Genomic DNA, 27648 nt, shown 5'->3' with positions numbered 1-27648 from the left:
TTTTTTAAATTAGGAGATGACATCTGAGAACATGATATAAGGAGCCTGTAATTCAGTGGTTGTCGTTTGTTTGTGTGTTACATATTCGTTTTTTCTTTATTTTTTGTACATAAATAAGCCTGTTATTTTTCTCCTTTGAATTTTTTCACATTGTCATTTCGAGACCTTTTATAGCTGACTATGCTGCATTAGCTTTGCTCATTGTTGAAGGTTGTGCGGCGACTTGTAATTTTTAATTTCTATGTCATTTTGGTCTGTTGTGGAGAATTGTCTCATTGGCAATCATATCACATCTTTTTTTATATGTATTTGCTATTTGTATGGTTCTATTTATATATACTGAGTGCCAATGAAAACGCAACACTTAGTTTTTCAAAAATAAAATTTATATTAGAAATCATAATCTTTCAAAATGAATTGTTCTTGAAAATTAACAATTCTAACAATATATCGATATCAAACAAAAATGTTTCATTGTCATTTTTCGGGCACAATAGATAAACGAAACATCCAATGTCGAATCATCAAATCACAGTCCTAAAAAAAATGTTACAACCCCGTTGTGCAGCGCAATCTCGACAGCGCCGTGGAATTGATCATCCCGGACGTTTAATGTTATCTCGAGGAATGTTATTCCACTTGTCCTGTAAAGCAAACTCAAGCTGACTTTATGATATTGGTGGTGGTTTTCATCGTCTAAACCATGTCAAATCTGATGCAAAATTTGCTCTATCGGACCTAAATCTGGCGAAAGGCACGACTTTTGGCCAAGGCGGGTGCCAAACGTCTATGTAACCACCACTGACGATTTTGGTACATAATGAATGATTTTTGGTCTACAGAATTCGATGTTTACACCAGACGGCCGTTTAGATATCGGCTGTGGTCCTCTTTAACCGTTGAATTTCTGCGCAAAAGGTGCTTTACTGAAATTGCTCCATAGGATCTACCGTGACCACCATTGAACTCACGTGACCTTTGGACATCCATCAGAGTCGATATCGGATATGTTAAAGACCAAATGTATCGGTTTTGCTGAGCGTTTCTTGCTTTTTGAACCCCGGGATGTGGCTTATCATTAACTGATCAATTAGTTGAATTTGTGGATGATTTGGGTTATTGTATGCTGTGAAAGGCTTCATTGGATCATGCCCGAAACTGCATGTCGCTGGTTGTCAGAAAGTCCTGGCATTTACTCAGATGTTTATTACAGTTTCCTTACAATAAGGGCGGGAAAATTCATGACATTAGCCTAGCTTTAAATGACAAAATCGTGAAAATGGTGCGTATGTTGAAAAGCGGTGAACTCGGTTTATGTCCGTTCAAAATAACCCTTACTTCGCATTTGTTCCAAAAATCACCCAACCGTAAAGTTGTCGACAATTGTCTTTAAAGTCATTTTCAACCAACTTTACAAAGTTCTAATATAAAATAAATAAAAATTATCAGACTTTTTTGAAAAAACAAAAGTGTTGCGTTTTCATTGTTACTCAGTATATCTTTGTGGTGGCTTGTCAGTATCATTAGTAAAACACTTTAAAATGTTGAATTGATCCTCAGATTAGAAGACATTTATTGGTTTTTAGTAATGAAAATGCCTAACATGATGCTTGGGCCTGATGAGCTAGAAAGTAAGCTTCTGTGCTGTTTTCTATCAATTCTTTGATAATATCTCCTTCAAAGCTGGTGAAAGCAAAACAAATTTGGTCAATGGACAAATAATGTTTGGTTCAAACAAACAAAAAATGCTTTTATCTCCCTGTTACTTACATTGTACATAGAAATGATAATACTTGGAGACATCCTTGTACATGAGAGTTGTTTGTAAAATCTTTATTTCACAAAGAATGAATTGAATAACAATGAACCGAGCTTAAAGCAAAGCACTTTAATAATACACTTTGACAGAGAGCTCAATCCAGTGATATACTTTGTACTACAGGTCCTTCATGAACATCCATCAACCAGAACCATATCTCAATAACATGCCATTCTACATGGTTGGATCAGAAGTCCTGAAAAAGACATGATTTTTTTTTTTCGTATTTAAAGTATATATGCATAGATTAAAACTTTCACAAATTTGTGGTATAATCATTCAGTGTCTGGCAACTATCAATCGCTTCATGCACAAACTAATATAGGTTGAGCATGAGTGCCCCTCTGTTGGAAATAAAAACATACCTCCACCTAATTTTAGTCTAGTCAACTGATGAAGAAACATTCAAAACTATAAAATGTTATCTAAGACTTGTCAGTGTCTATATATAGCTATTCACCATCGCCACTGAATCAGTGATATATGTACACATAAATACACGTAAGACTAAAATTAAAGTACATATATACTTCGCCACTGGAAATATCCCTCTAATAGACTAGCGTTTAAATTCCAGTTTTCTAATATGGTAGCTAGGTGGAACCTAAAACTAGAAAATTTGAAAAATATATTTTAAATATATTTCAAATGCATGTCCATGTGATAATATAAATTCTCCAAATTTCACTGTTTTTTCCCTTTTGATGTTTTTCAACTACAGCCAGTTTGGTGTGGGTTGATATTTGATTGTTGTTCATCTATAATACTAAAATTACGAGGTCCAATTTGTCAGCCGTCATCACGTAAAAACGGTGAATCAAAGAATTCAACTTTATATAGAACTAATATAGTACAATGGTGTTGATTAATCAAAGAGCTGAAAGCTCTGAAGAAAAATGACGCCACTGTCTCTAATATTGGGATAGTTTTTATGCAAGTCTTGATTTTCACATACCGTAAATAGTTTAACAATGCAACATGTCTCGTAAGCATATAATTGATATTCGTATATGTGTGTGTGTGAAGTGAAGGTGCCAACTGGCTGGGTTTTTTTTTAAGACAAATGAATAGGTCAAGACTACCTGAATTGTACAAATAAATACTGTAGAAAGGCTTCTATATTTCTCACTGGTACATAGGCTGAATCCGGGTCCGTTCGCGCCCATTCACGTTTGCACCAACTCATGTTCGCCCCCTTTCACTTTCACACCCTACATGTTCGCAACTAATCTTAATTGGTTTTGTGTTTAATAACTCTGTAAGCAAGTGTTTTCTTATAAGTATAATTGTTGTCATTGTCTCAAAATAAAGTGAGACAGCATTTTTTTTTTGTGTTGAATAAATCTTAATCATGTTTTGGATAGCGTATTGTTAAAGATAATAATAATCGTTTCTAAATAAAGTGGTATTATGTCAACGTTTTATTTAGCGTTGAATAACTCTTAATCATGTTTTGGTTAGTGTATTGCTATACTTTGTTTCATTGACCTCTTTCATAATGAAGTGAGATTCTGACTATTTTTTTTCTGTGTGTTGAATAAATTTTATCATGTTTTGGTTATAATAGTGGATTGCTATATTTTGGTTCCTATATTTTATTGTTTTGTTGTTTCAGATCAAAGGGCTTAAAAACAATTATCTTTTGTGTTTTTCCTTTAAAATCTTCAATGTTTTACTCATACCAAGCTAAAAATACATTCAGTATTTACACCAAAGCAATTTAAAACAACAATCATGATTTTCCAATTATTCAACTTGAATTTGAATTAAAATTTGGCGCGAATGAGTAGAGTGCGAACGGACCTTGGGTGTGAACGTGCGAGGTGCGAAAGTGTATTGGGCGCAAACAGACCTGATACCACATAGTCTGAACCCCCTTCTCCCACAAAATATGATGTAAATTAAAAACAAATTGTTCAGAGAACAATTGAAGTCTTTCCACTAGAAAAGATCTATTTTTATATTGAAATATGAAAAATCAGTTTAAAATGTTAGTTCCTATGGCTTTATGACGTCCTATTAACCTATGACCTTGACCTCAATTTCAAGGTCACAAACCATGGACCTTGAATCAAAATATCCTAGGTCTTTAATATGTTTGGTTAATGAGTACTACCACTTGACGCGTAATTTTAAATGTAAGATGGACAAAAACTCCCTTTTATTGTATGCACAGCCTTTCAACCAAAATATACAAGTAAGGACATGTCGCAACTAATAATTTATGAATAATTATTTGTCAAAATGTCATACAGTATTTGAAAAGAAGTGAAAATAAGCCAAAATCAAAATTTATAATATGACCTTGACCTTTGACATTGACCTCATTTTCATTTTTAGTACCAATGACCTCATGAAGACCCTAGGTCTCTATCAGTTATGGTTTACCAGTTGAAAATGCATATCGCTTGAATCAAATGAAAAAGGGGGAATAACTCTCATATGGAGTCCCCATAGAGCTATGGTTCAAACGAATATTCTTATCCTAAATATGTAACGAGCAATTTGGTAAAATAAAATCTTTTACGGTTACGAAGGAGAGGTGGCCACAAGAAAAACAGTGTTTGGGGAGATAACTCTTACAACGTAATGTATTTTGTTATAATTACATTAGATATATGTTTCATTATAATACTTTATTCTGATTGGCTAACTGCACATCACATGTTATTCCTCAAGCAATTGCATCACTCAATAAAACTTTTCATTCATGATAACACGTGGTCCCACAATAAAGTGCACAGATGAATTGAATAAAAAAGTTATAAAATTCGTGTTTTCATGATCCTAGCTAAAAAAAGTAATTATAAGTATTGAATGTTTCTTTTTGTAACCTCATAGGGTTGCAAAAGCGTTGACCGTGTGCACATTTTTAGAATGAAGCGCTTACGCGCTTCATACAAAAAGTACTTCGGTCAACGCTTTTACACCTCAATGAATTTACAAAAGAAAGCATTCAATACTTAAATGCAGTTGTAAATTTTTAAAGCAAAAAGAGTTAATACTAACTTTCACTTTTTTGGATGTTCATGTACATTTTGAATGTATTTATTTTTCTCAACTACATGAATTTTTTGGTGTATTTTTAATGATATATATGAGTAGTCCAAATAATTATTACGTCTGGCAAGGCTTTTTAAATTTTATTCTGGGACACCTTCCTATGACCACAAGGCTTATGTTAATTTTTTTCTGGGACGCCTTCTTAGGAAGCCTTCCTACGAACGTCTTAGGAAGGCGTCCCAGAAAAAAATAAAATAGCCTTATTGGATATTTTTATGCATTATTTAACCAGTTAAGTCTTTTACAGGATTGTTTGTTTAATGCTGTTTAAACATTACTGAAAAAAAACCACCTTAAATTTGCTAATTATTTGGCATGAAAGTTTGATTTATTGAAAGGGACTCATAGTTTTTCATTTAATTTTAATAATTGTCTAATGGTTAAAACAATAGCTTCGTTGTTTACTTTTATACACAACAACATATTCACTTTGGTCTCGTTGTTTACCTAATATTCACTATGTACTTGGTAACAGTTATTAATTAATTGAATAGAAAATATTATAATAAATATTATTGGAAGCCGAATTGACGTCAAATTTAACCAGGTGTCGACTTGACTTGTACGTTTCAATTCCTCTGCGATCGTTTGCGGTATTTTCTTGAGAAAGCCTATTTTCCATCATCAAAGAGAAGAAGAAACTGCTTGAAATTATTCCCGAACGCTTCGTGATTGTTAAAATAAGTTTAATTCACTCAAAAAACAATTTTAAAACTTGCGATGTTTAAACAGGAAGTTTCAAAAGCACGTGTAAAAGAAGAAATTAACCGGTGAGAGTAGAAATCCGTACATAACATATATCACTATAGTACGACTTTTAAAGCAAAACAGTTTCATCCTTTTGTAAAACAGTCTTTAATATACCTATCACATTAATGTTTGAAGGGTCTTAAGCTTATTCAAACCATATAAGTCGGTATGAAACACCAAAACGGAATGATAATAACCGATTACGTTTTGTAGTTTACAAAATTCTGGACTGGTTCCTGTCAAACTACAACACTTTCTTCGACTGTAGTGGAATACAAACAGAAACCAGTTAGTTTGTAAACTGGTTCCTGGCTGATTACTACACAATGCTCATGCATAATGATAACACAAGCACATTCCTCCAGTTTGTATTGAAATTAGTAAATACGAAACCAAGCGCGGTAGGCAGAGAAATCAGGTCGGCAGTTATGGAACAATGACTGCGTCATTTTCCAAAAATTACACCACTCTAGGCCCATTTGTTTTCCACGTAATTAATATTGCCAATAATTAAGAAGTTCCGGATCGAGTCCGACACCGATACCAATAGTATTTTCACCTGTTACCTATTACCTTATCTGTATTTTCCGCATCTGACAGGCGCACCACCAAACAGTGTATTTAGAATTTTGCAGTATACAGTTGAGTAAAAAATACTCCATTCCAGGTCCTTTTGTTTTCCAAATTATTAATATTACTAATAATTGATAGATTCCAGGTCGACGGGTTCAAACAGAAAGATTATGAAAGCAGAGAAAACTGTGCACCTTATACATGTTATAATCGGCATGACTTTATCAGATGACAATACCAATACTAAAATAAGGCGTACGCATAATTGTATATCAGTCACGGACCCGCGCTATCACGGGTGTGTTCTAGTGTTATATATCGACATGAGATTTGTTTATATACATAATACTTATTTCCCTAAATTCAAATAAAATAGATGTGAGAAATTAAAGGAAACCATATGCAAATATTAAAAAAATAATTTGCATTTGTTCTGTTGATTGATAGTGGTACACATATGAAGAAATGGTGAAATCACTTATATATAGTTCTGATCAAAAGTTTCATGATAGACATGCATGGTAAATAAGTAGTAGGTTGTTTGAAGTTTACAGCATATTCAACTTTGAAAATCTTTTTCAGGTCTACAATCCATATAAAAATCTGTATATATGTGGTATAATTTCCAATGAGACAGCTTTCCAGAGGTTAAAATAACAAAGTAATTATAGGCAACCATACAGCCTTAAAAAGTGAGAGAAAAAAAGTCTAGACATGTTAAGTAAGCAACAATTAAATTAAGAAAAGTAATGGCCTGATTTGCAATTTATAAACAACTGGTTTGGAACCCTCCCCCCAAAAAAATCAAAGAGCAGATTGCTCAGAGGGATACGATTGCCGTTGTTTCGTTGACACATGTACATGTATACATGTAGCTGGATAATATTATTTTCAAAACTAATTCAACTGCACATGTAAAATAGTTACAAAATAGCCAATCCCGGATAAAAGTGTATGAACAACGCAATTAGGCCTATTGTGTTTTATTTTTGTACTATCAATTCCAAGTTTACTTTCCACAGCAGTCACTGAGACTCAGAGTGAGAGAAGGTCTTTCACTTCGTATCTTATCACCTATTTTCCTACGTTAATTCTAGGAGGAACCCAATTCCTAACTCTTTAAATATTTAATTTCCTTTCGGTCAGTGATCATGACTCCTTTCCGTACACATTTATCGGTTTAAATTGCGATCGTTTTTAATATAATACACTTTATTGACAGAACGAGCTAATACTCGACGTATTGCGATTCAGAATTCACGCAAGTTACTTCTGGAAGGGAGACAACTCGAAACAATAATATGGAAGACTCCATTTCACCTGAAGGGGTGTTCTACGATGTGGACTATATTTATTTTAATTTAAATGATGCATATGATTTAAAATTATGCAACAATAATAACCTTCAATAGCAGACATACATAGAAAAGATCCCATGAGTTAAAAATTAATTAATTGAGTGGGGAATCCAGAGCAACCATTTAATCGAAAACCCCTCGAAGTCAAGAAAACTATACCCATGCGCATAATTTCCAAAAAAAAACCTGGAGAAAGAACGTATACTAAATGTTTATTAAACGACCTAGATAGTTCTCTATTTCTTTATGGAAGTACAATCTCAAAAGGTACCTTCATAAAGGTAAAATATAAGAAAAACTCCACCTCAGTTCTTATATTACAGAAATAGATTTATCGGAATTCAGAGAACTCTCGCATTTTATCAAAACTGGGAATTCCCTCTAACGTGTTTCTAAATTTATAAAAACACTAAATATAAATACTGCTTAATTCTGATTTTCCGTGTTGTTAAAAACACGCATATAGTATGAAATTCAAAACAGTGTAGCTGTGGCCATTGATTGACCCATCAAAATCATCCATTGACTGGGACAATTTACGTGAACGTTTGTCTGTAACAACCACTGTTCATGACGTACCTACGATAGACATTTAAACTGTGGGGTCAACAAAGGTTTCTTAACGCCTTTAATTATAAAATAATTCGAAAAATTAATCAGGAATAACCTTTGTGTTTTGATTTATATAATTGATATAAATCAAAATATCGTGTTATTTCTGATTAATTTTTCGAATTACTTTATTTAGGTGTTGAGAACCTTTGGTGACCCCATAGTTTAAGTGTCTTTAAAAAGTACATAGTGAGCATTGGTCGTTACATACAAACGTTCACCTAAATTGTCCCAGTCAATGAATGATTTTAATGTGTCAATCAATGGCCACAGCTACACTGTTTTGAATTTCATACTAAGTCAAGGGAATTATCAAACATGAAGATTATGAAAAGAACATTATAGGAAAGTTGTTAAAGTTCAATCCCTTTGTTTGTTTTTACCTATTAAAGCAAGACAATCATAAGAATCTGAGATGTTCCTTAATGTTTAGAATAAAACGATTGACGTGAGGGCAATGCTCTGAACCACCAGTATAAGTCTACAGATTGCTTGAAAGCAATCGTATCCCAAAAATTGTTCCAATGAAGATAAAGGCAAGCCTGGAGGGGATTCGTTACATTTGGAACAACTTTTCTGAAGGATGGATACGTATAAAAATTAAAATATGTAATAAGATTGCCAATAAGACAACTACCCACAAATGTTCAAATGACAAAGCAATTATAGGCAACCATACAGCCTTCAAAAATGAGGGAAACTGTCCCAACATGAAAAGTATGCATTAATACAATTGAGAAGAGTAATGGCCTGATTCACAATCCCACTAATAAACAGGCCGGGAACATCTACCCTTCAAATAAACCAGATGCTCCACAGGGCGCAGCTTGATACTACAGCAGAGGCCGAACCCTGAACAGCTGGGGCAAGTATGGACACAACATTAAAGCCTGATACAGCTCTGAATTTGGATTGTGATCAAATAGTCAAAACAGAATAGGTTTCTGACACAGAATGAATGTAGTCTAAGAACTTAAAACATTTAATATTAAATTGGACTTTTACCTATTGTGGTCCTTTATCCAAAAATCTTAATACATGGTTTGAAGCACTTGTCGCAGAAAAAAATCCTATATATAGACTTAGGGGTCGACCATTTGATATTCTGGGGGAGGGGGCAGGAGGATTTGTTTTTGATCGGTTATTTATTTTTGTAATCTAAGAGGACAAATTATTCATTTTTTGCACTAGTGAAGCAAGATTTTTCATTTTCATTAAAGCAAGGGACTGATTATTCATTTTCACAACTGCATTTATGATATTCGAAAAACATACAATTTTTAAATGATTTGTTTATTATAAACAACATATTTGTGTTTCCTTTAAATGTTGACATTTTTTTTTTGCATGCCGAATGCTATAAATTTTTATTTTGATATTTTTTTTGCATGCTGAATTGATATGCATGCAGTTGCGTGTTGGCATATAGGGATCTACGCACCTGAATACAATTTAATTAAATATATTAAATAACTGGGAATCCTCCCCCTTTATAAGTAGAGACAATCCATAACCTCAGAAATGTTAATCTTAAATTTATATAAATGAAAAGTAAGCTTCCATAAATAAAATTCAACAATGTTTCTTAAAATTGGTAAAAGTGGTATAGTCATACCCCCACATGTTGACCATAGATCGACAAACAATTCACTTGCATTTGATTCGCATTTGAACTATGTGTTTGTTAATGTAAACCGTTTCAAATGTGAATTAAACTAATTCAAATTAGTTAATGTCAATGCAATCCAATTCAAATTAGGTGTGAACTCAGTATGATTGTCAGGTAGTTTCAAACTGAAAGATACTTTTATATTCAAGTCAGAATCCTGGATCTCAATAGTACTTTCATAATGTCAAATAAAAACATGAATATGATAGTTACATACAATGCTACATGTATTTAATACGTATTAAAAGACATTTATTTTAGTGATTGGTAATTAGGAAAAATCTGAAATTCAGGCGTAAATTGAGACAAACAATATCACTGAATGCAGTTTCTAGTCAAGTGACCAGCAAACATGGAAATCTACCTTTTGAATGAAAGGAGAACTCTTACATTGAAAATGAATGATGTAAATCTAGATTCTAATAATAGCCGAAGGGAGCTCACATTCACAACAGTTAAAGCATTGCTGAATTAGTGAACAAAGCATTTTTCTCATTAACTTGAAAATCCACCTATTATAATGGAAAAAACCTGAATTTTAAGACATAAATTATAAAATTCCTGATAAAAAGCGGTGCCGAGCATGCATGTAATATGCTTGAAACATATTCAAAGAATAAAGTTTTATAACTTCCTAATGTCATTTCCAAAATTTATCAAAACCTAAATCTTACTGTGGATTCCTATATTTTTCGTGGATGTCAATTCTCCTGGATTGTTGAAAACTTGCATATTTATCGATATTTGAATTTGTGGTTTTAACAATCCAAACAGACAAATAGCAATAAGGTGTTTAGGAAAACATGACCTAAAACCTCCTTCATATAAGACAAAAATACATGGGAACTCATACTGAATGGTCAAATGTGTTCAATATGAAAATTGCAGTTAAGATGGTAAAATCACAAATCAGCCGTTACAATAAATGGACTATGACTTTTGAGCAAATTTAAAGGGAAATGACAGGGAAGGGGAGCAAATGCCCTTTCATTTGATATGCAGGTTTCAAAAATAGAGGGAGAATAAGAGGGAAAGTTAAGTCATCTTTTTAGACTTCAGTTAAACTGAGACTACTATAATGTGTTATAGTAGTCTCAGAGTTAAATAATGACTTATGAAGTTATGTAGACTTACCTTCTAATTTAAAAAAAAAAAACAAAAAAAAACACAATACTCAGAACTATGTCTAATTCACTTTGACTACTGATATGCAAACCTAAAAACAGAAAAATATATCATAAAATAGTGATTGAAAGATTCATAACACTTTGAAAGGATAATTCAGACACGTGTTACACGGGGAGCATGTTTGTTTACAAATAATAATGTCACGTGATCGCGCAGACCTCACATGTTGCATCGCCCTTACAATCCACTAATACATAACCCATTATCATGCAAACATGCAACGTGAATGTGATTGGTTATCAAATAATACAGAAATAATGCATGTACAGTTTATGAAGAAATTAGTTCATCAAATAGATCGATTTTCACTTTTGACACGAATAGGTCGGGTTGACATTTTTGTCATCGGGGATAATATTGAGATAAATGGGATAAAACTGACCGTCAAAAAGGTCTAGAGAAGCACACCAGTAGAACCTTAACATTAATAAGTAATACTTACCAAAATTTCTCTAATTAATAAACTATATAACTGAAATTTCACAAAGATAACGGTAAATAATTTTGATGGTGGTGGTGATGCTGGTTAAATTGGCGCGAAATATTAGGCACTGGCTACGGTTACATGGAAATGTAACAATAATAAAAATATTATTGTTACATTGGAGACTAATTGCCGGAATGCAAAGTTGGGTAAGGAACTGATTAATTACGAATGTAACAATAATTATTGAGGCTACGGTTACATTGCGTTATTGTTACATTAATGCACTTCAATGTTCGCTTTGCTTTTGATATATCATTTTTTCACTGAGAACTGCGTTTGTATAGTTGTATGAAATGTGTGTCTTGTTATTAAATCAGTTTCGTTTCAAACCAATCCAAAGTTTTAAATTTTTCACCCAAAACTAAATTGGTAATAGGAATCTCTTCATCCTTTGTTCAAAGTAAAGTGACAGTTATGAGAGTAGGTGTGCAGTTAAATACTGAGAAAGCCGACTCGGTTCCCAACAACAAACCATTGAACTATAATTTTTGCCTTAGACACTACTTATCTGAAGTAAAATTGAGAATGGAAATGTCAACTTAAAAGCGACAACAACCCGACTATAGAGCAGACAACAGCCGAAAGCCACAATGGGTCTTCAATGTAACGAGAAGCTCCCGAACCCGGAGGCGTCCTTCAGCAAAACCCTTAACAAATATGTATACTAGTTATAGTGATAATGGACGCTAGCTAAACTCCGAATTATACACAAGAAACTAAAATTAAAAAGCATACAAGACTAACAAAGGCCAGAGGCTCCTGACTTGGGACAGTATCTTTAAGAACATCAAAACCATTAATACGTAAAACTATTTAAACACAGTTTGTTGAATAATAATATTTGATATTATTTGTCATTATTACAAGTATTATTTGGTACATATGAAAGAATTAAGCAACAAAACCATAGAAGATTTGAATTTAATAAATCCAGCGTATATTGCTGTTTTTCGTGTAACAATTACGCAATGTAACCGTAGCCTCAATAATTATTGTTACATTCGTAGTTAATCGGTTCCTTACCCAACTTTGCATTAATATTTTTATTATTGTTACATTTCCATGTAACCGTAACCAGTGCCGAAATAATATTCTTACTCCTATTGCTTTACGTAAAAAAAATGTATAGAATTGAATTTGACTAAAGTTGAGCATAAAAAAAACGTGAATATGCAAAAGCCTGGTAATATATTAATGATAAAGTGTGTATAAATTTCCGTAAACGAATTTACCCGTATACTTCACTAAGAATTACATTTGAGCGCAAGGAGATCTATTTGTGAATCGGTTTATATAACCCCGGTTGAACTCAGGGTCGTATTAACGGAATTTTTTGCGTTGCTTTTAAATCATTGAGGCCATCTATTTTTATTACGGGTTTCCACATCTTTAAATCGGAATTATAGAAAAAATGGAATGTTGTTAGCAGAATCAAAACAGAAATGATGAACACTGCAACATTTTCAGCAAAACATAAATAGGATGGAGGATCTGTGTATTCACATTATTTGTAAAACTCTCCTTATTCCTGTGAAGCGTGTGCTTTACATCGAGGCTTTCTGTGCTTGTCATCGACGCCACAGTACTTCAACCAATCAGACAACGTTTATTTGGGGCATTCGACCTATTTTAACTCAGATTTTGGAATTTTTTAATCAAAATTATTGAAAAATGGAATGTTGTTTGTACATATAAAATAGAAAAAGATGAATACTATTAGCTAAAGCAAGTTTGGTTGGGGTTCTGTGTATTTACATTGTTTGTACAACTCTCCTTACTGATGCCATATTTTGGAATTTCCGTGACCTAAATGGTTCGCGAAAATTAATATTTTTATATATAGTATAGTAAAAAACCGTTTGGTTTAATCTCTTTTAAACTGTTTCTCAATATGCCATGTCGGGACTTATTGGAGCTTTCCAAGCGGTATTGGCTATGCTCATTTATTGTTGAAGGCCGGGCAGAACCCTATACATGGCTTACATTTTCGTCACTTCGTCTGTAGAGAATACAGTTGACTCATCAGCAAGCAGCCCTCATCTCCTTGTTTTTTTATATTCTTTCAAATAGGTTTCCTTATAACAGCAAATGGCTTTGTTTTTTCTTTTAAATTATTTTCACCATGGAGGATTATCTACGAACTAATAAATTTTGAGGAAATACTATGCTAAAAATATACTAGTTTCTACACTTCCTTAATATTGACGACATGTATTAATTGTTGTCCAAAGTGGGTTCATGCTTATATATTGGCGAGTTTTGGATGTGTAGACCTATGTGCCACTCGATATCTCTCGGCCGGAAGTCAGAATAAAATTCCCGGAATTATATTTGTTTTAAAACGACCACTGTACACTGTGTGTGTCTGGGTCAATTATAACGTGGTATTGTCTGTTGTCTCGATAACATGTAAACTAATTATGTTTGAAGATTTAACCACGGGATGCTGTGTATTTCATCATAAACTTACGAGAGAGAACATTCTGGTTAAAATATTAATATTAGATCGGAAAACCAAAAGATAAAATTCTTATCAAAAGTATTTAAATAAATTCAATCGGAATCAAAGAAATATGTACAAAATACTGTATTTATGTTTCTGAAGAAACTAACAATGATTGAAATCAGAATATTTTCAGAGTTGCAATTAAGAAATAAGTATTTTATATGACAAGATACTCTGCTTTGGTATTTTTGAATATTCATTTGTAAAGGAAACATAAAAATTAAATCTTAATATTTTTTTGCATCCAAACAAAAAAGTGTTTATAAATAATATAATCATTATATTTCTACTTTAATTATTTCAAACCGTTTCAGTATTTAGATTTTATGAGTATTTATTATTATTATTTTTTTTTTGTATTGTAATATATAGATAAAACGGAAAGTAAGATAAATTTATTAAATATCTAAATTGTAAACGGTCGTGAATAAAAATACTTGTGTGTTTTCAATTCATAAAGCATGATTTTAAATCCTTGCAGCTCACAAAAATCGTAAAAATAATTAACAATAATCACAACAAAATTTATTTACAACCATATTGTTGATGTTTTTATACTGTTTTAGTATGGAGTTAGAAGTCTTTGCTTATATTTTGTATAGTAATATATTCACATAGTGGAATGTTAGAATTTAAAAATAGATTCATTCGATGAATAAAATGTCCATCCGTAAATACCTGACGTTCGTGTTTATTGATATTATATATATATTCAGATGAATTTGAAAACAATTACTATAACAGTAACGTTAGTTTATTATAAAATTTTAATTCAATTTTTGTTTGTTTGTTTTAATAGTTTAACCTTATAACATCTACATATTTGTACTATGGTACGGTTTTGAAAATTGTATTCACTGTGTTGCCCAACTATCCTACTTGATTCATTTACAATATAGATCACATTTCAAATGCACACTATCGGTTTGCGATCTAAAAATATCCCTATAATACTAATTTCACTCGTGAATGTGCATTTTTGTTTCTTTTATCTAATTTTAGTATATAGCTGTAAGTGATTGACATTTGACTTCCATGCACGGTCAACATTACTTACGGTATCCTGACCTCTAGCTGTTTCCCTTTCGTTTCTTATTTGAGTCACTGTCCTATAATAAAGTTTGACCTTTTCGAAAAGCTATGGATCGTCGACCCAAGGAATAGATTCCTTAACTTTGTAATTTATTTGGCATTTTCACTTTTTTCATATGAGTGTCACTGATGCTTTTTTTGTATATTGGCGTCTTGTGAACATTATTTTTAATTCTGGTATCTTTTTATATCTACATACCTTTTTATATAAATTGGTTATTTTGAGGGTACAATATACAGGTATTCATAAAATATCTGAATTAAGATATTCTTCGGCAAAACCAAGTTTCCCTGTAGAATATTTGAATTGATTTAAGTAAAATCGGTAAATCCTTAACATTTGAGACCGAAAAAGTTTCTTTATAGGATGTCCCTATCAGTTGCATGCCACAGGTTTCATTGTACATGGAAAATGGACTTTAGATTTATCTAAACATTTAAATCTACCATGAGTACATACAGCTTTTATATCGAGTTGAAAACATGAAGATCAATGCAGGAAACAAAATATAAAGATATGTTATATAAAATAAATGCATGCAGAATTCCAGATTATAAAGCAAACTGAGTGCATAAATTTATATTGCGATTGGTTTGTTCAATTTGCATAAGTCATCCGGTTAGGAGAAATTGGGATTTGCAAAAGGGTATTCATTGGGAAAATTAATGTACATTCCACAGTACTAAATAAAATAGTCTAGCTTTAAAATGTAAAAATATTCAAAGAGTGGATGTAAATATACACTTTCAACTGACTTATTCTAAACACAGTCAATTATTTCAATTCAAAAGCAAACACAAATTCAGCAACAAAGTATTGGTGAACCAGCAGTCAGCAGTCTTAGGTTCATGTATTGCTTTTCTTTTTTTTAAAGAAAGCAACTTGTTTTTATGTTTACATTAATAAGTACTTACCAGTGAAGTAGGTCAATTGTACACTAGGATATTTAATCATTGATCGGACACGAGGTATTGGGGAACAACAAACAGTTATAGGCTTTGAAATGGCGGATAGTGGTAAAAGAACGGTTGTAATAGCTATGGACGGGAGTTTATATTCAGACTATGCATTTGACTGTAAGTAATTCATATGCTATTATATAAGCATCTATAGTTTAGTTATATCTACATGTGTTGTGATATCACGTATTGTTATTATTTACATAACAGCTCACATATATGTATGCGATACAACAAATCAGATGTATAAATTTAATAATAAGCTTCTTTATAAGTAGGAGTAAGATCGTCATTTTTATTCAATATGGAATTGAGACTTATGCTGACATGGTTGATTTTAATTACACCAAGTCTTTATTTCACATCGGTTTACATGTCATTAAATTTAGGACATAATCATAAATAACCCTGGTCCAATACCTGAAATCAATTACATGTATAGGTATTTACAACAAGACGTCATTAGATGTAATTGTCCGATATTCAGCATTGTTCGTACTTTTCCATAACAGAAGGTCAATTTGCTAAAATACTACATTCTAAAGTGCTTGTTTATAGTTCTGCATTTCCCATGACATGTATAATATCTTGGTGTAAATAAGTTACAATCAATCGTGCATCAACCCCTTATAGTTGTATCTAAATAATATACTATAGTATATTTTACATGTGATTAAAAAAACTAAAGAATATTGACCACTTGCAATGAAAATCTCGCACAAGAGAAGACCAACTATAACTGGTCGACAGATTATATCTAAAAGTTCATTTAACAACCGTTAATAAGTAAAACAAAAGTACGGCATTAATTCACAAATAATTGAAAACAAAGAATTTTAGTGTACATAAGAACGTTTAAATTGTTTTAATACATTTATCTTAAAACCAAGGCATCAATTATCACCAAGACTGAAATGAAGATATTAAAGAAACAAAGAATTGTTGAAAAATAATATGTCTTGAGGCAAATGTTGTGTAAACTAGATATTTTAACATTGACGTTAATCTTTTATTTACTGCTCACTGCATCATCGATCATCTTTCATCCAAGCCCGGCGCCATAAAACTTTTTTTTTTCTGAGTAAAAAAATATTCTCGGAAGGAATTATTTTACTCATCTAAGAATGAGAACTTTTTTATCCGCCATAAAAAATATTCTAAACGTTGTGAATTTTTTTAGCTGAGATTTTTTTTTCTTTGCAGATAATTTTTTTCTCAGTGATGTAAGCGGTAAAATAGATGTTTTCAAACTTAAAAGCAAGGACGTATAACGAATATACGTCCTTGTTAAAAGTATAACAAACTTCGCTAAAACTCAGTTTTATCTGTTTAGCAATAATGTAAAACATAAAAATAATCTATGATAGCTAAAATGACAAGTAGCATTTTTTAGCATTGGTAAATGGAAAGTTTGTAAGCATCTGTTAATGGACAAAAAGTCACAGGATACTGTATAAAGTCACAAATAATTTGTGGGCAATTGTTTGAAATTATATAATATAAGAGAAAAATCTTAACATTAAAATTAATTAATTAGTTGTAATTCGTGCTGTTATAATAACAGTGTCATATATATATTTCTATTTGAATTCTAGCCTAGGGAGTTTACATCAAAACACGTACACCAAATGGTAAACAGAAAGATAAATAAACACAAACTAGAACATACGCAACTGATCATGCTGATCAAACATCTTTACTATAATAATCATAGATATAGGAAGATTTGGTATGAGTGCCAATGAGACAACTCTCCAGCAAAGTAACAATTTATAAAAGGAAACACTTATAGGTCAAGGTACGGCCTTCAACATGCAGCCTTAGCTCACACCGAACAGCAAGCTAATATAAAGGGCCCCGAAAATTACTAGTGTAAAACCATCGAAACGGGAAAACCAACGGTCTAATCTATATATAAACGAGAAACGAGAAACACGTATGAACTACTTATATGTATATTTATCTTTTAAAGGGTATACTCAGAACGCAACAAAAGAAAACGATGAAGTACTAATTATTACCTGTCTTGACAACCATGGCTGTACTGCATATAGTAAGTAGGATATGTCTATTGGGGTATGTTTCTCTATGTCTATTGGGAAACAATAGCTCGTTTGTAAAATCATATCAAGTTTTCTTTCTGAACGGACAAAACAGTCGAAGTAGAAGCACAAGCCGACTGTTAAAAATATTTGTTTTTCTTTGCTCCAAAATCGCAAATGCGATAACTTAAAACGTGTGAACTGGGATTGTAGTATCACTTTAGAAATAATGTACAATTTAATTTCATTTTTAAGAGTTAAAATATAATGAATAATTAATTCCGTAAATTTCGTTATTTGAATTTGCGTATGAAAGGTTTCTACGTGAGTCGTATGTCGAAGGTTGTCAATATGATCATTGAAAAATACACGCCGGCTGAAGGACGCCTCCGGGTGCGGGAATTTCTCGCTACATTGAAGACCTGTTGGTGACCCTCTGCTGTTGTATTTCATTTGGTCAGGTTGTTGTCTCTTTGACACATTCCCCATTTCCATTCTCAATTTTACTCAAGTGGTATTCCGAAAGTTATTGTATAGAATGATTGGAGGAAAGTTATTTAGTTAGGATATGAAGTATAAAATTATAATTCTTGAATATATAATTATGTATATAATTTTTGTAAAAGTTTTTGAAATACCCCTATTTGAGTAATGAGATACTAATTATGTTATTTGTTTATCCATTTTAGTGCGTAGAAATTCCAGTACTGATGAAATACGAAAACAGCTTCAACAGGATATGGATATACATGCTGCATTGGAAGATCATCTTCAATTAAAGCTAACAAACGCTGGGGTAAATTATCTGTTCTTGTAATAACATCAGTCTCAATTCTTTAAAATATAAGTGAATCAAGTAATCAAGTTCAAATAAGAAAAGAATACATCTTCGGGATAACTTTTTTTTTTTTTCATTGGTTTAAATACAAACATAAACCCTAATAAGAAAAACAATACCCAAATCATGGATACTTGAATTCATAGATGAAAATAAGAATCGATTGATTGTTGGTTGCTTAACGTTCAGTGGCAAGTATCTCACTCATGTTCAGGACTATGAAATGAGGATGATCGAGTTAAGATGAAGATTCATTTTGAATAACAAAATGTTTTGTAAAAGCTAAAAATCAATGGCACTTATTTCCTTGTAAATTTAAAAACCAACAAAGATATGTTATATATGAATTTAATTTTTCAGATAAATGGGTCTGTATTTTCGTGTTATGGTAAACCCGGAGAGGCCATTATTAATGCAGCGAAAGAAAAACATGCTTCTGTGATTATTTGTGGATCTAGAGGCCATGGAAAATTACGACGAACAATAATGGGAAGCATCAGTAGTTATATTGTACACCATTCTGACATTCCGGTAATTGTTTGCAGACACAAAGACCACCATCACCATCACCAAGACCACCCCCACCATGTTCATATAGACTCGCCCTCTGACGTCAGTAATTTGTTGCATGGACATTGATGGCATTTTTATTTATAGTTGAGTTCACACATGTACATAATTATGTGATTATTATATATAGTTAGCAATATAATATGCATTTTAAACATGTTTACCTAATAATTGTACATTTGCAATATGTGTAAGTACGTTTTTATCTAAAATAATGACCGATATTGTACTACCCTCATTTTAGATACATTATGACAAACAAGTTGTAATAAAACATTTTCTACAATTTTTAATTTATCCTTCTATTTATTAACGTCTATTTAAGCAATCAAGTTCGTGCTTCGAAATTACTGTGAAACAACCTACTCAAGACGTACTGTGTAAGTACTAAAAATAAAAGATTGCAGTAGTATGAAAACTTTCTTCTCTTTGCACCATTATTCCTCATTCTTGTCAATTTCTTGAAGACAATTTGAATTTTGTGTTTCATACAAAAAGAATGGTCAACGTTGATACAATCAAATCATGTTTTAAGAAAGGATAAATCATACTTACTTAAAATCACTGATTCAAACAAAAAATACTATAAAACGGAAGGTGCATGATTTGTTTATTTCGATATTCCTATGCCAGTCTTTGACGATTTTTTTTCCTTATTTTCATGAGCCATACTTTATTCATGCGCTTTTCAGTAAGAATGAAAAAACAATACGGTAATACTTTAACTTCACGTCCGCTGTAAAGATGACGCTCTATTACTTAATAAAATTTGGTGACTATGCTGGTTCATCTATCTCATCGACCTTAAAATAAAAGATACCACGGATACAGTAAGTCTGTCTCATAACTTGGCTTACATATAGAAATTGGCATTTACAATAAGTTCGGTTGATTTAATCTTTACGAGAAAAAAAAACGATTTTAGCTTTCCAATTGGGTGTGACATGTCTGTCAGCGAAAGATATAGACCATAACTGTTTAGTGTCTTTAAATATCAGCTGTATTTGTACGAGGCTAGGAAACAAGGTGTATGCGAGCTTTTAGCGAGCTACTACACCTGTTTCGAGCCGAGTAAAAATACAGCTGATATTTAAAGACACTAAACAGTTATTGTCTTTATCCTGCAATTAATTCTGTATATTGCTTGTGTTTTGAAAGACACAAAAACTAACATATTTGGCATTTATTTTCGATTTGTAATCCCTTGAGGCCCGCGTAGTAATATCAAAATCACACATTACGCTGAAGATGGGTTCGCAAAAAAAGAATCTCGAATGGTCAACAATAATACATCGCTCAAGGTGAATAATTATCTAGTTTAACATAACAACTAATTTCAACAGTAAAAACAAATAACAAGACATTGTCAAATTTGAAACAGAATTGTACAAGTTGTCCTACGCTAAGACTTGACATTCACTAAACATGCATGACCCCCCCCCCCCCCCCCCCCCAATAAACACATTACACTAAAAAAATAAGTGGGCAAAACTGGTTTCAAAGACAATTAAAAAATATACTTACAAAAATACCAAACTTAGAGGAAAATACAAAAAGGAAAATCCCTAATCAAATGGCAAAATCAAAAGCCCAAACACACCAGTCGAATGAACAACAACTGTCATATTCCTGACTTGGTACAGGCATTTTCTTATATATAAAATGATGGATTAAACCTTAAAGCTAGACAAACCTCTCACTTGTATGACAGTCGCACCAAATTCCATTATATTGACAACGATGTGTGAACAAATAAAATAGACATAATTGGTAAAAATATCAAAATAGGGATACAGTAGTCAACATTGTCATGATTGTGTTTAAATCTTAATCACTTTAAAACAAGCAGATGTGTAACAAAGAAGCGCATAGGGCATAAAGACAAAGCGTATTGGCTAAAATTAAAGACAATGATACACATATTTACTACAGCACAATAACGGGATGTTTAAGTACAGAGCCACGTCATATATATACAAGAAACCCAAAACTTCATATAGACTAAGCACATTAGCTAATAATGAAAGACAAAATTACCAAAAAAAATCTACAATAGCACAATAACAGGATGTATAAGTACAGAGCTACGTCACATGTATAATAAAAACATAAAAAGGCATGTAGACAAAGCACATTATAAAAATGAAGACAAGAATATGAAAATCATCAAAGAACACAATGACGTGGTGGGAAATGGATAATTTCGAAATTGAAATCGTCTAGTTTGTCATGGATTCTGATACAGAGACGACTGTGTATGTCAAATTCGAGGTATACGTCCTAAAAAAAAAGGCAGAGGAAGCTGTGTCTGTTGATTCTTTAATTCAAGTTTACTTCTAGGGAATATATCAATGGAACCCAATCAGAAAATGTTATATTGTTAATGGAAAGAACATCATCAATATATCTGAATGTGAAATTAAATTGCTTGCCTTCTTTTGTCTTGTTTTTGACATGTCTGAAGGAACTCCGATTCATACAAAAATAAGAAGAGTTCGGCAAGGAAAAGAGCACAAGTCGTTCCCATGGTACTGCCGACAGTTTGTTGAAAAAGTCTACCTTTAAATTCAACAAATAGGTTGTCAATTAAATGCTTCAGCATACTGATCACTTATTTTTAATAAATTTATAGCGTATGCTACCGTTTGTATGTTTAAAATTATTGTGGATTATTTCTTAAAGACGATTTTCAATTTCACATGGGGAATGGTGGTATACAGGATTGAAAAATCAAAATTTTTGATAGAACTAATTTCAGATTGAGATTTTATTAACTTTTATTGACTTGATAAACTAAAAGCTGATGCCATATAAAAATCAAAGTTATAAATCTACTTAATATTGATGACAAACTTATTGGTAAAATTATAACATTAGTGGGAGCTCAGAACCTTTAGCTGTCAACTGATGTTACATAAAATCTAATATTTGACAGAGCAAAATTCAGTATACACACCGTAAGTCCAATTTGTCAACACGAACATGAAGATCGTCAAAAGTAAACCCTTTGAGAAAATAAGGTCTCAGTTCATCGACAAATTGAAATGATATCTTAAGAACATTATTAGTGAACTATTTCGTGAGAGTTACATCTTGATACAGTTTATTTTTCGATCTATGGGTTTGACTGTCTCTGTGATATCTTTCGTCTCTCTTTTATTTAATTTCACAAACTAGCATCTGTGGTAAAACGTATATAATTCTATATTTTGTTTCTGTTGACGTGTTTATTTTTTACATATTATAATGAGGAATTTGCACTTATACGTTGTCAATAACATAAAAGACATACAGGAAATAGATTGGTAGTATCATAAATGAGTTCCTCAATCATGTCAATAACACTCTATGCACTCATAACTAAAAAACTTTATCTTTGTTTTTAAACTAAACTGTTCCTTCATTTGTGGCAAATCCTGACATGACACAACTTCGGTTATGCTTTTTTTGTATATATTTAGTCATAATTTATTCATTGTATTGTTGTAAGTACATAGTAAGACGAAATTGGAAACCGAGAATCTTCTGACCATGTTTTGCCATGTGTTTCCTCAATTTAGCAAATATTATACTATAGGTCCTAATAATCCTGGGTCGTTCATTCGTTTCCAATGCCCGGACTACTGTAGCAACAAAGGACTACCACTGAATTACAGGCTCCTAACTTTAAACAGACACATACAAAATGTGCCGTTTGAAGGCGCCAAACCTCCCCTAACTTAGGACAGTGGTGTAACAGTACAACATAATAACAAATTATATTAATCAGTTCAAAAGGCTGAACTCATCAGATTGATACAAACAAGAATACACCTAACACATGTTTAAATTAGTACGATGCGCATTTAAATTTATATTTTAAATTAGAAATTGTTGCTTTTGGTAGGCGAACTAACTAATAGAAGAGCTGGTTGGTTTTTTTCTGAACCTTTCTGAATCGTTTAGAAACTTTCACAAGAGGGGCTAGTTCAGTGCTAGGGTGGAGAACGAAGAACAAGATACGGATCCGAATGATGCAATACTAGAAGTTCTTTAACGGAAAAATTAATAAAATAATCAAATCTCTTTCTTTAAATTAGTTTATTTTAAAGATAACAAAAACACGTATTATTTGGCGAAAGTCGCCATAACATTTTGTTTATTTTTTCATGACGAAACAGCGGAACATCATATATTGGTTGAGTGTTGTTTTTGGTTCGTCAACTACATTTCGTTTACGAACATTTTGTTTACGAGAACAACATATATTTATATCTTATATCTTATATATAGTATATATCTTAACAAATCTTATACGAATTCTTTGATCATTTATCTCTGTAGTGACAATAAAAACTATAGTATTTATTTATAGCTTAATGTAGTCTTTTCTTAATTTTCATAATATTTTTTTGGGGAGAGGTGCTGTGTTCATCATTCTTCTTTTATGCAGATTAGTTTAGGATACTGATATTTGTTTGGTTGGATTTCGAGAAATAAATAACTTTAACTTTAAAAAAATATTTAACGACGTGTTAACAGGTGAAACCAGCTCTTTTGTCCAGGTCAGTCATAAGCTTACTTTTACTGATCTATTTTGAAAATTGATTTAAATTCTGTATATAATCAGGAAGTTAACATACATACCTACGGGAAGTATTTGTAACGATATAGTCATTCTACTTTTATGCAGATTAGTTTAGGATACTCAGGTTTGTTTGGTTGGATTTCGAAGAATAAATAACTTTAACTTTTAAAAATATTTAACGACGTGTCAACAGTATTTGTATCGATATAGTTATTAGGGCAAGTCCGAAGTATTTATAAGATTACCAGTATCTCATTTTAGGTAAGGCATAACATAATTTACATCAATTATTGAATATAGTATAAGAGACTGGCAAACCAATTCAATAGAAATATATTCTTTTGAAATATCAATCGGTTCTATAATTCAATTTCACGTTAGCGCTATATTGGTCTCGTGATGGCATGCACCACCCGAGCGATGGGAGTCGCTCTAATATTGGTATTTGCTGGTCCACTAAGCACTGAGTCGTTAGGAGTAAGATTAAAGAATCGGAATAAAAAAAATTGTGTCCGGATAGAGAGAAATGTCTTCATGTTGTATGTTATTTGGTGAAGTTGTACTAAACAATAGGACTTTGCGTGTAAAAACATACTCATATTACATGTTCTCACGCTGCATATGCATTTGAAATTCCGTTGGACATTTGACATACCATACATCATCATTATCATTATTTTTCAATCTAGTTTCACATGTACAGACTTATTACTTGTAACTTTCTTTTATACTTCATTTTTTTCTTCATATTTTGATAAGAAATTTACCTTAAAAACAAATATTATACTACCAAGGAAGTAAAACACTTCTATACATATATTACAAATCAAATGGACGGTAGGTAGTGTTGCTATGGTTGATATTTCATTTTGGTTTTTGATAAACAACTGTGATGTTATATTATATTGTAAACAAAATGAATTGTTGATAGGGTATTGTAAGTATTATTTAAATACTTTCAGGTGAATTTCTCTTTTGAATGAATATATTTAGATTTCGCATAATTGCCTATCTCTTGTTTTATATGTATCTACCATAACTGAAACAATGCATGCACCAATAATTATACTAGATAATATTGAGACAAAGAACGACACTCTAAAACGTACCATTACGAATTGACATTGTGAAGCTAAATGCCCAAACACAAAGAATTGCATATCTTTAATGGTGAAAGCAGATTCATAGAATACAAAGAATTGAAACCGCCACTATTAGTTGATTACGTGCAGTCAATTCTCTATCTATTAACAGGAGACCATTATTATGGTCCTTGTAGCAAAATATCAACAGTGAAAGCACTATTTAAAAGGAAATATAATTGCACGTCTAAAAACTTTATTATTTATTGCTGTATAGGTGCTCTAAACAGGCTTTTCTAAATATTTTCTTATTTTACGTTTTCAGTTTTAGCCAGACATCGACTGATTGTAAAAATGATCATATTTTGGTGTTGTTGTTTGCTTTTGATATCAGATGTGATAGCCACCAATTTTACGACTTGTTATTCGGAAAATCAAAAAAATATATGCTCCTGCAATCATAATCAGATGAATTGTTCAAATCATGGTGACACACTTGATTTTATTCCAAAGGTTCCGAATAATATCGAAATGCTGATATACACGAACAATAACCTAAATCAAGTGACTGAAATTACTTTTCGAAATATGACCAGGAGTATGACATCACATCTTAGTCTGGCTGGGAATGATATACAGTACATCTCGAAGCATACATTTAGAGAATTTACCTCTCTTACTTTTCTGGATCTAAGTTGTAATGTAATTCCAGTAAATATAGAAATTGCCTTCAGTACTTTGCAATTTATAGCGAATGGTTCATTGATTTTAAATCATATGAACATTACAGAAACCAACATAAATGAACTGTTTCGTTATCTTGATACAAACGAAATCGAAACACTTTCTTTAGCCTACAATAATCTAGAGGACATCGATAGTTGCGATTGGAGGAATTTTCAATCTTTGAAAATTTGAAATATAACCGGGAATAAATTGACGAATATGACATTCAAATGTCATACGAAGATCGAAATTATACACGCAGACTCCAACAACTTAGTGTCTTTTCCAAATTTTAGTCTGGATTACGACAATTTAACTAATTATTGGCATGGTAAATTCAAAACAGCTGTCCCAAGTTTAAGAGTGTTATCTGTTTTCAGTAACAGAGTAATGAAAATGCCGTCAACTGCATTGAGATGTACGGACGAATTACGGGAATTAGTTATTACAAAGAATTCATTTCATGAGATTGATCTCCAAACTTTTTATAAATTAAATACTCTGAAGATGTCTAGTATTTTCAGATATTACCAAATTACTAAACCTCATTCACATTCAAAACTTTTAACGGCCTCTATCGAACATCTGATGTTGCAGAATTTATCGTTTGGAATGTTTCCCACAGATCTAGGAATGTTTGAAGGACTTCATCATCTAAAAAGTCTTGACCTGTCGTATTCCAATCTTCCGTTTAGCCCAATGGCATCTAAAAAGGTGTTTAAATCGTTGTCAAATTTGACAAAGTTGTCATTACAGTTTGTAGAAATAACCTATTTGAGTTGGAGTCGCTTTGGATATTTAAAATATCTCGAAGAAATTGACTTTAGTAACAATAGAATTTTTATATCTGGTAAATTATCCGTCCCGTCCGCAATTTTAAGTTTAAAATCTTTAGATATCTCAAACAATGCCTATTACTGTTCATGTGAAATTCTCTCATTTTTCGAAGAATTGTCATTTAATAATGTGACGATCAAACATTATCCAGAAGCATATATCTGTACAAGTCCGAGAAGCATGGCTGGCAAGTCGGTCGGCGATTGTGAATGCAAGCAACATTTGGAAACTATAGTTTATACAATTCTAATTACGGTTTTATTTGAATGTGCTTTTGCAATTATTGCATATAAGTCCAGATATCGCATTCGATATTTGATTCATATTTCAAGATCACGAAATTCTTGGAAAGTAAGAAAAAAGACTACACAACCACTTCTATTTGATGGATTTGTAATTTATAGCGAACCAGATAAGACCTGGTTGTATGAAATTTTTTTACCATTTCTAGAAAAACAGCATGGATATAAATAAAGGCAACAGTAGTATACCGCTGTTCAAAACTCATAAATCCATGGACAAAAAACAAAATCGGGATAACAAACTAAAACCGAGGGAAACGCATTAAATATAAGAGGAGAACAACGACATAACACTAAAATGTAACACATATAGACAAAATCCCACGAGAATAACAAATATAACATATATATATAACATCAAAACCAAATACATGAATTATGTATTCATGATAGAGACTTTCAATATGGAAGACTTATTGTAGACAATATTGTAGAAAATATGAAAAACAGTAGAAAAATAGTGCTAATCCTTTCAGAGAGTTTTGCAGAGAGTAAATGGTGCCAATTTGAAGTTCTTTTGGCCCACGAAAGATTTTTGGAACATGGTCCAGATTCTTTAATCAGTATTAAACTTGAAGAAATTACTACATTTCGAATGACAAACACA

General features: G+C 31.9%; 2 protein-coding genes across 2 annotated transcripts; both read left to right on the top strand.

The window, feature by feature from the left end:
• Window positions 1-16025: 16025 nt before the first annotated feature.
• On the top strand, window positions 16026-19813 carry LOC139520114 (universal stress protein YxiE-like). The gene is made up of 4 exons (XM_071312572.1): window positions 16026-16194; window positions 18050-18130; window positions 18809-18915; window positions 19318-19813. Exons 1-4 carry the CDS (start codon window positions 16122-16124, stop codon window positions 19594-19596), a joined length of 540 nt encoding a protein of 179 aa, XP_071168673.1. The 5' UTR covers window positions 16026-16121; the 3' UTR covers window positions 19597-19813.
• A 4351-nt stretch (window positions 19814-24164) lies between these two features.
• On the top strand, window positions 24165-27213 carry LOC139490430 (toll-like receptor 5). The gene is made up of 2 exons (XM_071277249.1): window positions 24165-24355; window positions 25502-27213. The coding sequence occupies exon 2, from the start codon at window positions 26122-26124 to the stop codon at window positions 27211-27213; it is 1092 nt and encodes a 363-aa protein (XP_071133350.1). The 5' UTR covers window positions 24165-24355; window positions 25502-26121.
• The last annotated feature ends 435 nt before the right edge of the window (window positions 27214-27648 follow it).

Source organism: Mytilus edulis, chromosome 1 (assembly GCF_963676685.1).
Source record: "Mytilus edulis chromosome 1, xbMytEdul2.2, whole genome shotgun sequence".
Lineage (NCBI taxonomy): Eukaryota > Metazoa > Mollusca > Bivalvia > Mytilida > Mytilidae > Mytilus > Mytilus edulis.
The sequence above is the reverse complement of the archived record's forward strand: the minus strand, read 5'-3'. Positions and strand labels throughout refer to the sequence as shown.

Excerpts from the sequence above, each read along its gene's own strand:
- LOC139520114 (XM_071312572.1), top strand. The coding sequence starts at position 16,122 with ATGGCGGATAGTGGTAAAAGAACGGTTGTAATAGCTATGGACGGGAGT. Across the intron at positions 18,131-18,808 it reads CCATGGCTGTACTGCATATA|TGCGTAGAAATTCCAGTACT; the intron begins GTAAGTAGGATA and ends TATCCATTTTAG. Across the intron at positions 18,916-19,317 it reads TAAAGCTAACAAACGCTGGG|ATAAATGGGTCTGTATTTTC; the intron begins GTAAATTATCTG and ends TTAATTTTTCAG.
- LOC139490430 (XM_071277249.1), top strand. The coding sequence starts at position 26,122 with ATGACATTCAAATGTCATACGAAGATCGAAATTATACACGCAGACTCC.